The 18137-nt window shown below is 42.9% G+C and overlaps 1 protein-coding gene across 1 annotated transcript; it reads left to right on the top strand.

The window, feature by feature from the left end:
• Positions 1-12989: 12989 nt before the first annotated feature.
• Positions 12990-15434, top strand: LOC308238197 (disintegrin and metalloproteinase domain-containing protein 1-like; the record flags this gene model as incomplete). Its single annotated transcript, XM_080649866.1, has 1 exon — positions 12990-15434. One exon carries the CDS (start codon positions 12990-12992, stop codon positions 15432-15434), a length of 2445 nt encoding a protein of 814 aa, XP_080505992.1.
• Positions 15435-18137: the final 2703 nt, after the last annotated feature.

Genomic DNA, 18137 nt, shown 5'->3' with positions numbered 1-18137 from the left:
CCTCCACTGCAGGCTACAAAGTTTCAATTACAGAAGACAAATAAATCCCAACAAAAATGGCGGCAGCCACAGAGCTGGAGAAAGCAGGAGGCTAGGGTTGCTCCTGGCGATGGAGGAAGCCAAGCTTCTGCAGCCCTGGCCTGCCTTGGCCTCCACTTAAGGCTACAAAGTTTCAATTATAGAAGATAAATCCTAACAGAAATGGCTGCCGCCATGGAGTGAGCAGAAGGCTTGGCTCCGTTCCAGGCTACAAAGTTTCAATTGTAGCAGATAAATAAATCCCAGATACCAGGGCCTCCGCTTGGGTCGCCAGAGGGTGTGGCCGGCCTGCAAACCACCACAGGCCCCTCGCCCAGGCTGCCCCACACACCAAGGGAACCCCCACCCTGATCCGGGACACCCTTCAGGGCAAACCAGCTGGCCCCCACCCATGCACCAGGCCTCTATCCTATCTAATAAAAGAGTAATATGCAGATAGACCATCACTCCAACACACAAGATGGCTGCCCCCATGTGGTCAAAGATCCTGCCCCCATGTGGACACAAGATGGCCACCACAAGATGGCCAGCAGGGGAGGGACCAGGCCTGCAAGGGAGGGCAGTTGGTGGCGATCAAGCCTGCAGGAGAGGACAGTTAGGGGTGACCAGGCCAGCAGAGGAGGGAATTTGGGGGTGACCAGGCCTGCAGGGAAGGGCAGTTGGGGGGGACCCAGGCCTGCAGGGGAGAGCAGTTGCGGGGGGACCAGGCCTACAGGGGAGGGCAGTTAGGGGCAAACAGGCTGGAAGGGGAGCAGTTAGGCATCAATCAGGCTGGCCGGGGAGTGGTTAGGGGGTGATCAGGCTAGCAGGCGGAAGCAGTTAGGGGCAATCAGGAAGACAGGCAGGTGAGCTGTTAAGAGCCAGCAGTCCTGGATTGTGAGAGGGATGTCCGACTGCCCGTTGGGATCGGGCCTACACGGGCAGTTGGACATCCCTCGAGGGGTCCCAGATTGGAGAGGGTGCAGGCTGGGCTGAGGGACACCCCCCCCCCTGTGCACGGATTTCATGCACTGGGCCTCTAGTAGGCTATATAAGATTGAAAATTCCAATTACTGTGGAACAGTGGGCACTCTCATAATGCAAACTGGTATGCCACTCTGAAATAATACTTTTTATTTCCTAGTCCAATTGAAGTTACAAGTACCTTATCTTTAAGCAATTTTACTCTTAGGCTGGGGGTGAGGAACCTTTTTTTTTTTGCCAAGAGCCATTTGGATATTTCTAACATCATGCGAGGGTTATACTGAAGCATAGTAATCTCCACCTTGTATAAAAACTGCTGTTTGAAATTCTCTGCTATTGTTAGATATCCCTTGTCCTATAAACTCTGTTTTTTTAGACAGTCCCTTAGTCTGTAAAATAATTACTTTAGTTTGAATAATAGAAAAGATAAACTTAACTGTCTGACTTTGCAAGCTAGCCATATATCATAAGGGGCTGATACACATATACTAATAATATTCTCATGCCAGGTGTTTGTTAGATATGAAACGTACTCTAGGTTACAAGTTATCTGCAAAAGTAACATACACAAAGACCTGAAAAGATATAAAAAGAGAATGCTTCTTCCTTTGTTTGCTCAGAATTTGACAGAGATATTCTGCTCTGAGCCCGCACATAAATAAGACTCCTAATTAATTGGCTTGTTAAGGCATCTTGTATCTAGCTCGCTGGTTTATGATACAACAATACAATATTATCAACTTCAAAACTAGCCTGCTGTATTTGGTCAAACATTCAGTCAACTCACCCCTAATACTTTGGTGATGAGGAAAATAAGACAATGGGGGCTGGAGGGAGGTGCTAGTAGCCTGACTCTGTATCCCTAGTACACATTCCTGTTTGCCTATAGTCTAGTCCAGCCGTGGGCAAACTACGGTCCGTGGGCCGGATCCGGCCCGTTCGGCTGTTCTATCCGGCCCGTGGAGCCAAAAGAGCGGAGGGTTCTCTTGCTCTCCCCTCCGCTCCTTTACTTTGAATTTATATTAGTTCACACAAACACTCCGTCCATGCTTTTGTTCCGGCCCTCCGGTCCAGTTTAAGAACCCATTGTGGCCCTCGAGTCAAAAAGTTTGCCCACCCCTGGTAGTCACTGCCCCTTCCTTAATTATCTAGTCTTTCAAGACCTGTTTACCTAAATACTCCCATTTTACAAAGGCCATAAACTATAAACAATACACAACCCGGGAGGGGGTTATCAGTGCTGGCACCAGGCCAGGCCTTTAGGTGTGGTCTCATGGCCTCATCCCAACACATGGGGCTTTTTGCAAAACCAGAGAAAGGTCCAAAAGTCTGATCCTTATTTGGGGGACAAAGAAATCAAAGGGGAGCCGAAACCGGTTTGGTTCAATGGATAGAGCGTCAGCCTGTGGACTGAAAGGTCCCAGGTTCGATTCCGGTCAAGGGCATGTACCTTGGTTGCGGGCACGTCCCCAGTAGGGGGTGTGCAGGAGGCAGCTGATCGATGTTTCTCTCTCATCGATGTTTCTAACTCTCTATCCCTCTCCCTTCCTCTCTGTAAAAAATCAATAAAATATGTAAAAAAAAAAAAAAAAGAAAAAAAAAAAGAAATCAAAGGGGATAAAGAGAAAGCTTCCTCTATATTGGCTTACTCAGGATTTGGAAAACTGATCCCTGAGTCACTGTATTAGTACATATGAAACATCTGAAAATAAATGGGTTTTTCCTGTATCTCCTGGTACTCATTCATATTTTTCAGTCACCTGGTAAATTCTGTAACATTAGCAGAGCCAGACCACATTATTTCAAGGGCCTTTTATGCACTGTGGGCATGACGTTTCCCACCCCTGTCTTAGGCAAACCCCCTGGGAAATTTCTAGTTATTTGCAACATGTTACTAGACAATAATTGCCACAGAAGCCCTCTTCAGAGCTTTGCAAAAAAAGAGAGGCCTGTGTTCACACAAAATGGATGTTAAATTGGATAAATCCACACAAAGAAATACAAGTGTAGAGCAATGGAAAGGAATGAACTATAGCAGCACACAAAATCAGTAAGTAAACTTAAGTACTAGGTGAAATAAAAAGGTCAGATGTAAACACTATGTTCATATGGATTCAGAGGAAGGTAAGACATAAAATGAAATAACATCTTCCAAAAATTGCCTGCTCCATGGAAGCAAATACAGTCAATATCAACTTTTTGGGAAGTATGGATATTAATCAAATCATAGAACCATCAAGTTTGTTCATTTAAAAATTAAACAAAAACAACAAAACAGCTGAATTATGGTAAGGGAAGCAAACTATATGAAGTTTTTACTGCCCTATTCCCATACCTTCTCCTCAGGTCCCCCTATCTTTGAAAAACTCCATCATCACTGTGAGAGTGAACCAGCAATCTTTTTTTTTTTTTTTTAAATATATTTTATTGATATTTCACAGAGAGGAAGGGAGTGGGATAGAGAGCCAGAAACATCGATGAGAGAGAAACATCGATCAGCTGCCTCCTGCACACCTCCCACTGAGGATGTGCCTGCAACCAAGGTACATGCCCTTGACCGGAATCGAACCCGGGACCTTTCAGTCCGCAGGCCGACGCTCTATCCACTGAGCCAAACCGGTTTCGGCTGAACCAGCAATCTTTTCTGTCAAAGAAAGGAGCTCGCCGCCATCTTAGGTCCCGCCATTTTGGTATGACCTTCAGATTCTTTCAGGGGGCCACCATCTTAGGTTCTGCAATCTTGATATGACCTTCAGGCTCTCAGGGGGGCTTCCGTCTTAGGTTCTGCCTTACCTTCCCCTTCCTCTGAATTAGCCAATCGAGTAATAATGGGAATCCAAGCTCTGAACCCTGACCAATCAGGTCAGAGTTCAGAGTGAGGGGCAGGGCAGACCCCATGTCAGGAAATAAAACCCGAAAGGACTTCCCGTTTGGTGTGCTTTTGCCCATGGTTTCTTTGTCCCCCAAATAAGGAGCACCCTTCTGCACAGAAGTAAATTTGCCTTGCCAATCCAGTTTCGAGTGTTTGTCTCATTCCTGGGACATTGTTGAGAGCATTTCTAACAATCACAACTATAGTAGCTGTGCAGGCAGCCTAGTTGCCAGTGGAATGCACAAAAGTTTGGAGCTCCCACAAAAGCCCTATGGCCATAGAGTTGCTACTAATTTACATGTTGGGCAGTTCCCTAGAAAAATCCTCATTCACAGGGCTTGGCTTGATATATAACTGTAGTAAAAAAACAACAGGCACAAGTTTCCTGGCATTGGATTTGAAACAGGAATCTTAGGAAACTATAGGCAGGCTTAGAGAATTTTTAGAATTGGGGTCCATGGAAAAACACAGGGCTACAGATTGGGAGAAGGTACATCTCCATAACACAAGGAAGCCAGGTGCAGTTACATTTCCATAAGACAAGGAAGGAGCAACAGGCACATCTCCATAACACAAGGAAGCCAAATGCAGGGAGCAGCAACAGTTGCGTTTACATAAGACAAGGGAGCTGGAAGTAGCCAAATAGGTCTATATTTACAAAATAAAGAAGAAGGAAGAAAGCCAGAAAGAAAAAAAAACAATGAGTGAGGAGGGCATCACATGTCTTATGTGGTGTTTGACCTTTGAGTTCAGGAGTTATTATAGTAACCAGTCTAAGGGAATAGTGACCAATTAGAGGGGATATCAAGGCACCAGGATCTGCAACCTTTATAAGCCATAGGAAAAAAGAACAAAGTGGGTCCCCTTTCCCCCTCCCCACATGGGAGTCCATTCTGTGGGGCTCTTTCCCTCTCCCCAGGTGGGAGTCTGTACTTGTTCTTCAATAAATCTCTTTGCTATACTACTCTCTGTCTGTGGATTCATTCTTCGACTCTGGAGGACAAAGAATCCGGGTTCCAGTCCAAAAACTCCGTTTCAGATTTGGCAAAGATTTCTCACATATGATACCAAAGGCACAAGCAACAAAAGACAAAATAGTCAACATGGAGTCCATGAAAACAAAACAAAACACCATGCATCAAAAACCACTACGAACAGAGTGAAAATGCAAGGCGGGCAGAAATAGAATGTTGGGGAATCAGCTAATATTGTAAGAAATATTAATCATGCTCTGTTAACCATGATTGTTTTATTCTGATTTAAAAAGGCACTTCCACCCTGGCTGGAGCTGACATGGAGTTTCAGCCCTTCCTCTCCATTTGGAGCTCCCTATTATCATGGAAAGATTAACAAAGATTTGTTACAGAAATCAGAATAGCCAGCCTTTGAAGATCCCCAGCCCTTTTTGCATACCTGCTGGCCTTTGCAAACCTCCAGCCTGCTTACCTGTTAACTGCCCATCTGGCACTCCCTTGGGCTATTTCCCCAATTAACTCCAGCCCTTTAAAGACCCCTAGTCCTTTTGCATATCTGTAAACTGCCCTTTTGCCCATTTTCCTTTGTATTGTTTTGCTATATAAGCAGCTGATTTATGTTGGGCTGAGAGCAGATTTCTGTGGACGATTTACTGCTCTCCCATACTGCCGGCAATATTGGAATAAACACTCCAATATTGATCAACCTGTTCTCTGTTTATTTGGCTCTAGTAGTGACAGGCAGCACTGACCCAGTGTTTGTCCGGTTACAAAAAGTTAACACAACAAATGAGAGAAGATATTTGAAAATCACATAGCAGGGAAGGGATTTAATGTCCAGAATATACAGAGAATTTCTAAGCCTTAACAACAACAAAAAAACCAACAACCTGATTCAGAAAATGGGCAAAAGACTCAAATAAACATTTCTCAAAAAAGATATACAGCCGAAACCGGTTTGGCTCAGTGGATAGAGCATTGGCCTGCGGACTGAAGGGTCCCGGGTTCGATTCCGGTCAAGGGCATGTACCTTGGTTGCGGGCACATCCCCAGTGGGAGGTGTGCAGGAGGCAGCTGATCGATGTTTCTCTCTCATCGATGTTTCTAGCTCTCTATCCCTCTCCCTTCCTCTCTGTAAAATATCAATAAAATATATTAAAAAAAAAAAAGATATACAATTGGCCTACAAGCATAGAAAAAGATACGCAACATCACTAATCTTTGGAGAATGCAAATCAAATCTACAATGAAATATCATTTCACACCCTATAAAAAAAACCAAAAGCCTAGTGAAATAGGAATTTTAGGGGGATATAGGCAGGTTTAGGGAATTTTTTAAATTAAGGAGGTTCATGAAAAAAACATAGGGCTACAGAGTTGCAAAAGATTACATTTCCGGAGAAAACCAAGATGGCGGCATAGGTAAACACCTAAACTGCTGCCTCGCACAACAATTTCAAAACTACAACTAAAAGACAGAACGGACACCATCCAGAACCACAGGAAAGCAGGCTGAGTGAAAATTCTACAACTAGAAGGAAGGAGAAAAGCTCACAGAGAATTGGAGGTACGGCAAAGGGGCTTTGTGCGCGCAGAGAGGAAGGGCGGCTGAGAGCTTGGCTGACTTCCTCTGGCGGAAGGGGGAAGGAAGCCTCGGACCGCGAGCTGGGAAAGGCAGAAGTCTGAAGGCGCACACGGGCCAGTGCGCACAAAGGCTGCGGAGGTAGACATAGGCTTTCCCTAGTGAAAGGGAGTCAGAGGATCCTGACTGAGCCCCAGTTCTGACTGCAGTGAACCCTGGTTCCAGGCGAGCCCCTGGGGACCCACGCTCTTGTAGGGGGAGTCTAGACTCTCAGGCGGAGACTCAGGAGCCGGGGAAGGCGGAGGACTGAAAGTGCGCACACGCGCCGCGCCGGTGCGCACAAAGGCTGCGGGGGTTGCCACAGGCTTTCCCTAGTGGAGGGGAGTCAGAGGATTCTGACTGCACCGAGCCCCAGTTCTGACTGCAGTGAACCCCAGTTCCAGGCGAGCCCCTGGGGACCCACGCTCTTGTGGGGGGAGTCTGGACTCTCAGGCGGAGACTCGAGCTGGGGAAGGCGGAGGACTGAAAGCGCACATGCGCGCAGGGGCGGGGCTGACAGGAAGCCAAGACTGAGACTCCACCCCATCCAAGCTGAGCACAGAGGCTATTGCAATTTGGCAAGTCTAATCCTATAAGGCTGTCTCCAGCACCGGGCTTCTCCCAGCATAGACACAGCTGATCCTTACAGCCAACTGGCCCGGAGGTCAATTCTTCCCAGTGATACCAACAACAATAAAGACTTAATTACAACAAGGCTGTACACACAGTCCACAAAGGGGTGCACCAAGAGTGTCCACCTCAGGTTAACTGGGGAAGCAGACCCACTGGGCCATATTGGAAACCTAGCACAAATATCTACCTTACCAACTCAGGGATTCAGTGAAAATGCGGGGTCAAAAAATCAGATCACAAACGAAAGAAATGGAGGAAAACAAACGACTGGATATAGAATTCAAAACCACCGTTATAAGACTTTTTAAGAATATCCTAGAAAAGGCCAATAAATATAACGAGACCCTCGAAGATATGAAAAAGGACCAACTAGAAATTAAACATACACTGACTGAAATAAAAAATATTATACAGAGACCCAGAAACAGAATAGAGGAACACAAGAATCAAGTCAAAGAATTGAAATACAAAGAAGCAAAAAACACTCAACCGAAAAAGCAAAAAGCAAAAAAAAAAAATCCAAAAAGTTGAAGATAATGTAAGAAGACTCTGGGACAACTTCAAGCGTACCAACATCAGAATTATGGGGGTGCCAGAAGAAGAGAGAGAGCAAGATACTGAAAACCTATTTGAAGAAATAATGACAGAAAACTTCCCCCACCTGGTGAAAGAAATAGACTTACAAGTCCAGGAAGCCCACAGAACCCCAAACAAAAGGAATCCAAAGAGGACCACACCAAGACACATCATAATTAAAATGCCAAGAGCAAAAGACAAAGAGAGAATATTAAAAGCAGCAAGAGAAAAACAGTTAATTACCTACAAGGGAGCACCCATACGACTGTCAGCTGACTTCTCAACAGAAACTATGCAGGCCAGACGGGAGTGGCAAGAAATTTTCAATGTGATGAATAGCAAGAACCTACAACCAAGATTACTCTACCCAGCAAAGCTATCATTCAGAATTGAAGGGCAGATAAAGAGCTTCACAGATAAGAAAAAGCTGAAGGAGTTCATCACCACCAAACCAGTACTATATGAAATGCTGAAAGGTATTCTTAAAGAAGAGGAAGAAGAAAAAAGTAAAGAGAAAAAATTATGAACAACAAATACATATCTATCAACAAGCCAACCTAAAAATCAAGTGAATTAAAAACCTGAGGAGCAGAATAATCTGGTGAATATAATAGAATCAGGGGCATAGAAAGGGAGTGGGCTGATAATTCTCAGGGGGAAAAGGGTATGGGGGGGTTCATGAAGAGAATGGACAAAAATCATACACCTATGGATGAGGACAGTGGGGGGGAGGTAAGGGCAGAAGGTGGGGTGGGAAAGGGGTGGAGGGGAGCTATGGGGGGAAAAAGGAGAAATAATTGTAATAATCTGAATAAAGATTTATTTAAAAAAAAAAAAAAGAAAAAAAAATTACATTTCCATAAGACAGGGAGCAGGGAGCCAGCAGAAGTTACATTTCCATAAGACAAGAAACTTGGGGGAGGCAGCAGTTACCTTTCCATAAGAAAAGGGAGAGGCAGCAATTACATTTCCATAAGTCAAGGGAACTGGGAGTAGCCAAAAGTCTTTATCTACAAAATAAAGAAGGAGGGTGAAAACCCAGAGGGAATGGGAGCACAATGAGGGAGGAGGGCCTCACATGTGAGGTTTGACCTTTGAGCTCAGGAGTTGCTATAGTCACCAAATCAGAAGGGAATATTGACCAATCAGAGGGGATATCAGGACACAGGGACTTGTAGCCTTTCTAAACCATAGAAGGAGGAACTCCATGGGACTCTTTCCCCCGCCCCACAAGGGATTCTGTGCTATGAGATTCTTTCCCCTTCCCCACATGGGAGTCTGTACTTGTTCTTCAGTAAGTTTCCACCTTTGCTATACCATCTTCCATCCTTGGATTCATTCTACGACTCCAACAGACAAAGAGCCCAGGAACCATCCTGCCCAGGGGAACACCGCATGTTCCAGTCTAAAAATCCTGTATCACTAGTAAATAACAAGTGTTGGAGAGGATTTGAAGAATATGGAAACCCTTGTGTATTATTAGCGGGAATGTAAAATGGTACAGCGGCAGTAGAATACAACATGACGGTTCATCAAAAAATTAAAAATAGAATTACCATATGGTCCAGCTATACAAATTCTGGGTATATATCCAAAAGAATCTAAAGCAGAGTCTTAAAGTTATATATGTATGTCCATGTTCATAGCAGCATTATTTACAACAGCTACAACATAAAGCAACTTAAGTGTCTATTGACAAACGAATGGATGAGCAACGTATGGTATGTACATACAATGGAATGTGTTCACAATTAAAAAGAAAGGAAATTCTGCAACAGGCTACAACATAAATGAATCTTAAGGACACTATGTGAAGTTAAAGAAGCCAGTCACAGGAAGACAGATACTTTATGATTCCACTGTATGAGGCACTCAGGTAGTCAAAATTATAGAGACAGAAAGTAGAATGGCAGCTGCTAGGGCCGGGGAGAAGGAGGCAATGGGGATTTATAGATTAATGAATACAGAGTTTGAGTTTTACAAGATGAAGTGTTTGAAGATGGCTAGCGGTGATGGTAGCAGTACATCATGAATGCATTTAATATCAGTAAGTGTATACTAGTACTTAAAACACAGACAATGGGTTGGTGAGGACCTGGGGATCAGGGAAGGATGGGAGTGGCTGGAAGAACTTAATAAGGAAAAAAAGGAGGACCTATGTAATACTTTTAATAATAAAGATTTTTTTTTAAAGATCTATTTTATAAATATTTTTAAAATGGAAAGATATAATCTTATATCATGTATAAATTTATTTAACACAATCAAACAAATTGGATAAAAATTGAAATACTTCTTTCTCTGGCCGGGTTGCTCAGTTGGTTGGAGCTTCATCCATACACCAAAAGGTTTCGAGTTCGAATGCCTTCAGGGGACATACCCAAGTTGCGATATGTGTGTGATTCCCAGGTGGGGAGTGTATGGAAGGCAAACAATCGATGTTTTTCTCTCCTTTCTCTAAAATCAATAAAACAAATTCCGAAGCCTGGCCAGTGGTGCTCAGTGGTTGACCATCCACCCATGAACCAGACGTCACCAGTTCGATTCCTCATCAGGGCACATGCTCAGGTTGTGGGCTTGATCCCCAGTAGAGGCCGTACAGGAGGCAGCCATCACTGCTTCTCTCTCATTGAAGTTTCTATCTCTTTATCCCTCTACCTTCACCTCTTTAAAAATCAATAAAAACATATTTTAAACAAAAATATATTCTCAGGTGAGGATTTTTTTAAAAAGTGTATGACTTCTCCAGTTTAAGACACACCATCAAGAAAATGAAAGCTCAACCCACAGACTGAGACAATATCTGCAATTCATGTTTGATAGGAACTAGTAACCAGTAAATATTAATGATTCTTACAACTCAACAAGAAAAGGACACCCAGTTTCCTAAGGGCAAAGGATGTAAATAGACATTTTTACAAAGAAGATAAATGCTAAAAAGAATATGGAAGGGTGTGTAACATTGTTAATTATTAAGGAATTTTAGATCAAAACTACAATGAGATACCACTTCACATCCACTAGAAAGACTATAATAAAAAAAGTAGACAATAACAAATGTCAGTGGTGATAAGGAGAAACTGGAATCCTCACTCATTGCTGGCAGGAATGTGAAATTGTGTAGCTTCTTTGGAAATAGTTGGGCAGTTCCTCAAGAGGATAAATATAGAGTTCTCACATGACCAAACAATTTCGCTCTTAAGTATCTACCCAGTAGAAATGAAGACAGATGTCCATGCAAAAACTTGTACTCAAATGTCCATAGCTGTATCATTCAGAATAGGCTCAAAGTAGAAACAACCAAAACTTTCAACAGATGGATCTAAGAATAAAATATGTATATCCACACAAAAAGAACATTATTTAGCCAAAAGGAAAGGAAGTTTGGATGTAATTTTCTACATGGGGATCCTTGAAAACATTATGCTAGGTGAAATTTGCCAGTACAGAAGACTACTACATGTAGGATTCCATTGCTATGAAGTGTCCAAAATAGACAAAATCATTGAGTTAAAAAGTAGAGTAGTGGTAGCCATGAGCTACAGGGAGGAGAGAATGGGGAGTGACTGCTAATAGATACTTTGAGTTTTGCTTGGGGGTGAGAAAATTGATTTGGTGACAGTGGCATAAATTTCTGAACACACTACAAACCTCTGGCGTGTATACTTTAAAGGGTAAATGTTATGCTTTGTGAATTATATCTCAAAGAAGCTGTGATTAACAGGCAAGTAAAATAAAATTACAAAATTCTGCGATGCATGTTTAGGAAGCAAATTGAGAAAGAAAAATGACAAAGTAGATACCATAAAAGAAAGGGTCATGATTATCTCTGAAGCAAGAGGACTTGTGATTGGCAATGGTACATGGGTGACTTCTATGGAGCCAAAACTATTGATTACATGATCAGAGTTGTACACAGCTTTCTCTCTCCTCTATTGCACTCACCAATATTCATAAAATTAGCCCTCTTTACCATTTCTAATTGTACAGTTTAGTGGCATTAAGTACATTTACATTGTTGTGCAACCATCATCAACATCCACTTACAGAACTTTTTCATCATCTCAAAGGGAAACTGTCTTCATTAACCAGTCCTATTATTCTTTTCCCAACTCCTGTAACATCCACTTCACTATCTGTCTCTATGAACTTGACTACTTGAGGAACCTCATATAATTTAAATCATAACACGTGTCCTTTTGTGTGTTACTAACTGTTCTCTTTCAAATAATTTACTGAAAAAATATATTTATGTTTTATTCACATTTTGTGACTGTGCTATGATACAATATTTAAATTTCAGAAATGAAAGAAGCAGTGGTGCAAACTGGAACAGAATGTATATATATTTCCAAAGATTTTCATTATGTATGAAACTGAGAAATTTTAGATGGTGATAGGCGAGTGATGTGGAGAGTGATGGTTTGATAAAGATGAAACATTACTGCATATAATGATATTGGATCCAGCTGTTGAAATTCCCCAATGTAACCTCTATGAGGTCCCCCGCAGTCCAAATCTCCATTCCAGCCAGCACCTCTGTGTTTATTCCCCTAGTGAAGCTGTTGGCCAGGGCAATGATGTCCATCACTCTCTGGACCGTCTCATTGACGTTACTGCCCCACATTTGGAATCACTGGTTGTTGACCACAACAAACATCTCCACGTACTTGGTGAGTGACCACAAGTAGGACAGCACCTTTAGACCATTAGGTTTCCTGCTCCGTTTCTAACAGTCTGGCCTAAGAGATGTGTATAACAATATAAAGCCTCATGGAGGGATCAAGAACATCTTGAGTATGATGCCCATGTGTTACAGAGCAAGTTTTAGATGAGGCGAAATGGGCAATGAAGTGTGCCCACCAATGATCTTCAAGCCCCTGGTCTAGAACATTAGGAGTTGGCCGAGCAACTGACACAGGAGGAGTGGTGTGTGTGTCGGGGAAGTGTTCCGTGTGGCACAGTTGAAGAAGGCCTGGAGGTTTTGTTTCCTCTCTCAGGGTACAATCTTGCAATTTAGAGTTTGCAGTCCTTCTTTTTTATTACAACACAGTATCAAAAGGACTGTAGCCAAGGATCACTGAAGCTAATGCTGTGGAAGTAAGCCACAGGAAAGACAATATCTGGAGGATAACAGAGAGAATAGAAAGGACACAGCCAGAGGTAGGCAGTTGTTATCAGGAGGCAGGACATTTCCTTTATGCAGCCAGCATAAACCTGGACCTAATCCCAGTGCCTAACGATCTGCATACCAAGGAGCACTTCTGCTCAAGGACACAAGCCCTGCATCAGCCACTGATTCACTGAGGCCATGTCAGTGGCCTTTGTGAGGGACTCTGACTCCTCCTGGCCTTCTCTACAGAAGAACCAAGTGGTTATGTATGAGACTAGCCGAGTGCTTCAGACCTGGGCTGCCCAGATAAAGGGCTTAATGCTGGTACTGGTGCCAGGATCTTCACGGGTCAGGTTGGGGATGGTGCTGGTGTTGGTACTGAGTTTCCTGTCAAGCTTGTGCTGTGACCTGGGATCAGTTTATTCCTCATCCTATGAAATAGTCATCCCCAAGGCTCTGACAGTTGAGGGAAGGCAAGACCCAGTGGAAGAGGCATCTTATGTGATATGTATGCAAGGCCAGAAACAGCTGATTCACATGAAAGTGAAGACAGACTATTTTATCAAGAACTTTCCAGTCTTCAGCTACCACAATGGCATCCTGGGACAAGAAATGCCTTTCATCTCACATGACTGTCACTATGAAGGCTACATAGAAGGAGTCCCGGGTTCTTTTGTTTCTGTCAACACCTGTTCAGGCCTCAGGGGCATCCTGATTAAGGAGGGAAAATCCTATGGCATCGAGCCCATGGACTCTTCAGAACGGTTTGAACATGTGTTGTACACCATGGCCCATCACGCACCAGTCTCCTGCAGTGTCACTTCCCAAGACAGCCCAGTGGTGTCCGCCAGCCGACAACAAGGGAGCAGGAAGCCTGGCGGTCCACAGGAGCTGTCCTACTTGTGGTCACTCACCAAGTACGTGGAGATGTTTGTTGTGGTCAACAACCAGCGGTTCCAAATGTGGGGCAGTAACGTCAATGAGACGGTCCAGAGAGTGATGGACATCATTGCCCTGGCCAACAGCTTCACTAGGGGAATAAACACAGAGGTGGTGCTGGCTGGAATGGAGATTTGGACCGAGGGGGACCTCGTAGAGGTCCCAGTGGACCTGCAAGTTACACTTGGGAATTTCAACAGCTGGAGACAAGAGAAGCTCCTCCCTCGTGTGAAGCATGATGTTGCCCACATGATTGTCGGACAGCATCCTGAGCAGGGTATGGGACAGGCATTTCTCAATGGTGCCTGTTCAAGTGGTTTTGCAGCAGCTGTTGAATCCTTCCATCATGAAGATGTCCTCCTGTTTGCAGCGCTCATGGTCCATGAGCTTGGGCACAACTTGGGTATTCGGCACGACCACTCAGCCTGCATTTGTAAAGACAAACACCTCTGCCTCATGCGTGACAATATCACTAAGGAAAGTGGCTTCAGCAACTGTAGCTCTGACGACTTCTTCCAGTTCCTCCAGGAACACAGAGGGGCCTGCCTATTTAACAACCCTCAGCGGCACAAAGGCCGCTTGCGTAGGGATTCCTACTGTGGAAATGGTGTGGTGGAGGGTGAGGAGCAGTGTGACTGTGGTTCTGCCTGTTACACTGACCCGTGCTGTGACCAAACATGTAGCCTGAAGGGGAGTGCAGAATGCAGTGATGGACTCTGCTGTTTTGGCTGCCGATTGAAAAATAAGGGATTCGTGTGCCGTTCTGCTTCGGGAGAGTGTGACCTCCCAGAGTATTGTGATGGTATCTCTGCAGAGTGCCCCACAGACACCTATAAGCAAGATGGGACGTCCTGCGGTAGACTGCACCACTGTGTTGGGGGTCAATGCAGAAACCCTGATAATCAATGCATGGCTATGTATGGGTACACTGCATGGTCTGCCCCAGAAAACTGTTACATTTCAATAAACAGCAAAGGGGACCGGTTTGGAAACTGTGGCTGTCCCACCTCGGCAATGTCAAGATATGTTAAGTGTTTTGATGATAATATATATTGTGGGAAAATTATATGTACAAATATTAGACGCGTCCCAGCCATCAAACCCCATCACACACTGATCCAGATTCCTTATGAAGAGGACTTCTGCTGGAGCTTGGATGTCTATAACATTACTGATATCCCCGATGAGGGAGATGTGCACTCTGGCACTGCTTGTGCCCCAAACAAAGTCTGCATGAATTACTCCTGCACCGATCATACTGTGGTCAACTATGATTGCAAACCAGCAGAAATGTGCAATGGGAGAGGAGTTTGTAACAATTTAAGGCACTGCCACTGTGAGGCTGGCTATGCACCCCCCGACTGCAGAACCTCAGGAAATGGGGGTAGTGTGGACAGTGGTTCTCCTGGCAAAACAGAGGATGAAAATCCAAGCGAGGATGAAGGGAAAAGTCATAGTGTTGCTCATGATAGTTTGGGCAGAGGAGAGAATAGGGATGAAAGGAAAACTATAAGACAGTTAGTGTACGTATTCCCCTTGCTTCTTTTAGCAATATTGTTATGTCTAATTATAGGTTCCAGTCTTGGGGCCGGAAATGATTTTTCGCAGTGCTCACAAGAAGCCCCAGAAGAAAGTGAAGAAGCAGTTGCACAAGAAGAGGAGAAAGTCATAGGAGAGCAAACCCCAAAGACAGAGAATGAGTAGTGACAGGAACAATTCTTCTATAACAAACAGTTCATACACTTGGTCAGAAGGAGGCTCAGTAGAACAAATCTGAAGTGGGCTTTGAGAGTGGCAGTGGCTCTGACTGGGACTCTAAAGATTGTAGAAATATACTAATGTGGGCGGAGGAATTTTATTCTTCTGTCTTTTAGTAAGTAATTATATATGCATATGAAAAAGCACTTATAAAACATTTTCACATTTTATGAAACCATTTAAATAAACTTTTCTTATGAATAATTCCTGTCAATGTATTGTCTTAGTAGAGCCAATTTTTGAGTTGCCAGTTTTTCAGAGAATGCCACCTTCCATCCTCTTTGTTAGACATATATATCTGTGCCAGGTTTTTCATCCCAATCACAACTTTACATTATATTAGAAAGGTTGTTTGATTTGTTGTTCTAAAACTGGAGAAGTATACTCATGAAATAAAAAGATTTTAAATTAAAAAGTAAATAACAGTGTTCACATAAGGCATCATTTTAGGCTTTCTGTGGCCTATAAACCTTAGATTTGGGACTCTCAGGAAGGGCTCTATCTGATCCAGGGTGGTTGATCACCCTGTGTCTAAGTACATGGGAGAAAGTAAGCAACCTAGGCAAGAGGCAAGCTTGTCCGGTGCTGAGTCAGTTTGGAAGTATTCATTTTTCCTTTTTTCCTTCTTTAGATCTTATATTTATTTCTCATTTTCATTATTAAGTTATTATATTATTCCCTACAACCCAAAGGTACAAAGCATTGGAGGGTTGTTAACTGTAGGAGAGCACAAAGCCTGTAAAATAATAACATTATCAATTCTGCCAAGACTCTATTCTAAAAACTTTACTAGTATGTTCATTGTCTTAATTTAATCCTCCCTTTAACTATATTATACCATCTTCTTCCACATGAGGAAACAAAAACAAGAGTTTTGCTCTAGAGCTAGTAAAAGGTGGAACCTGAATCCCATTCCAGCTATGACTGAATGTACCTTCTCTACTGCCTCATGAGCCTTTACCTTCAGTAAAAAAAAAAAAAAAAAAAAAAAAAAAAAGTGACCAAGACATCTGACTTATCCAGAACATGACTTTTCCCTCATTGACTATAATGAAACAAAAGCCTTAGAATTGGATGCTGCTCTCTATTATGAACCTATCACACTGTGTAGTCATTATTGGTGAAAGTGTCCTTTCCCCATTACATTCTGACATCATGGAGGGGCAGGTTTGTATCTTGTTCAGTTCTGAGGGCCCCGCTGATTGTAAGTGCTCAGTAAATGTTGACCGAGGGAAAGATTTAACCATAGCCAACCTTAGGATAGGATGTTTTGTCAAAAGCAAGATCAGACTACCGTCAAGAAGGTTTGCAATATGCTGACTCTAAAAAATTAATACTACTCCACTGTGGACATTAAGATTTACATCTTTTTGAACTATGGAAGAATTTCTAAGAAAGATCCAATACCACTTTTGTTATTTAATAAAATTATGGAAGTCCTACATGAGGTTGTGCTAGAGTGAAATAAATGAGGATATGAAGTTCTTGAATCAATTTGTGACCGACAAAGCCAAGATGTGTCTTCTCATAGTTAGAAAACATGTTTAAATTTATGTAAGAAGAGAACATCAAAGGTGGAATCATGACTGACCAAGTGTTTGCAACCTCATGACTATTTCATTGCTGCAATCCAACTGGGCTCTCTCACATCCTTACTAAGATACCCCAAACACTGATTTTGTCCCCACAGTCTGGAGTTCAGGAACTTCCATTGTTTCCCCCATTATCTAGAGTAGACAATGTAAACTTGCTATGGCATTAATGTGCTATGACAATTGGGTGGTCCTGTCCATTTCAACTACTGTCTCCTATGACTTTTGAAAAGAAGCATTTCCTCAGATCAGTATGTCTAACAGGAAGAACCTCTGTGCTCATTTCATACCATGGCCACTTCAGACTCTGGGTTTTTCATCATAGTCTTGTTTCCACTGAATGACCTTGCTCTTCCATATGCTTATTTAGTTCAGCTCTCACAGCTCCAGTGAGGCTCTTGAAATTGATCCAGCACAGCATCCTCTATTCTACTGAATGAAGCATGGGTTCTCTTTGAGGATACTCATGAAGAGAACCTATTGGGTCTTGGGAAAACTCAGTCTGAAACAGACCATCAAGTGGTTGTTTTCTCCAGAACAGAGATACATAAGCATCATTGCGTTGAGTGAAATTTCTAATTGGTACTGTGAGAGTGAGAAATGTGTTTGTTTATTCATGGAACATGTTCTCAGAATATCAGATTCTGGAGGTACTCATGCATTAGTGGAGAAATAGAAAGAAATCTTGTAGGAGATAAAAGGAATAAACTCTGAAACCACAACATTTCTTCTAGTAATTCATTCTGTCACCTAATAATCATGAGGTGGGTGGTAGTGCAGACAATTTCACAGGGAAAATAGAAATTGAAAAATAGAAAATAAAACCGAGTATGAGAGCCAGGGAACAGGAGAAAATGCTCTCCCAATGCTCTCCACTGACCACTTATCCACTCAAATCCATCCTTCATAGTTCTGGGATAAATTAGGTCATTGTAGAACTAAAGAAAATCACATAAATATGCCAAACAAAGCAAAGGTTACCAATTAGTCCTTTGCTTTTAAAAATTACAATGGATTCCAGCTTTCAGGTTTTATTTTTTTAATAAAAGCTCACAGA

The sequence above is a fragment of the Plecotus auritus genome (assembly GCF_963455305.1).
Source record: "Plecotus auritus genome assembly, chromosome: 13".
Lineage (NCBI taxonomy): Eukaryota > Metazoa > Chordata > Mammalia > Chiroptera > Vespertilionidae > Plecotus > Plecotus auritus.
This window is presented reverse-complemented; position numbering and strand designations above follow the sequence as displayed.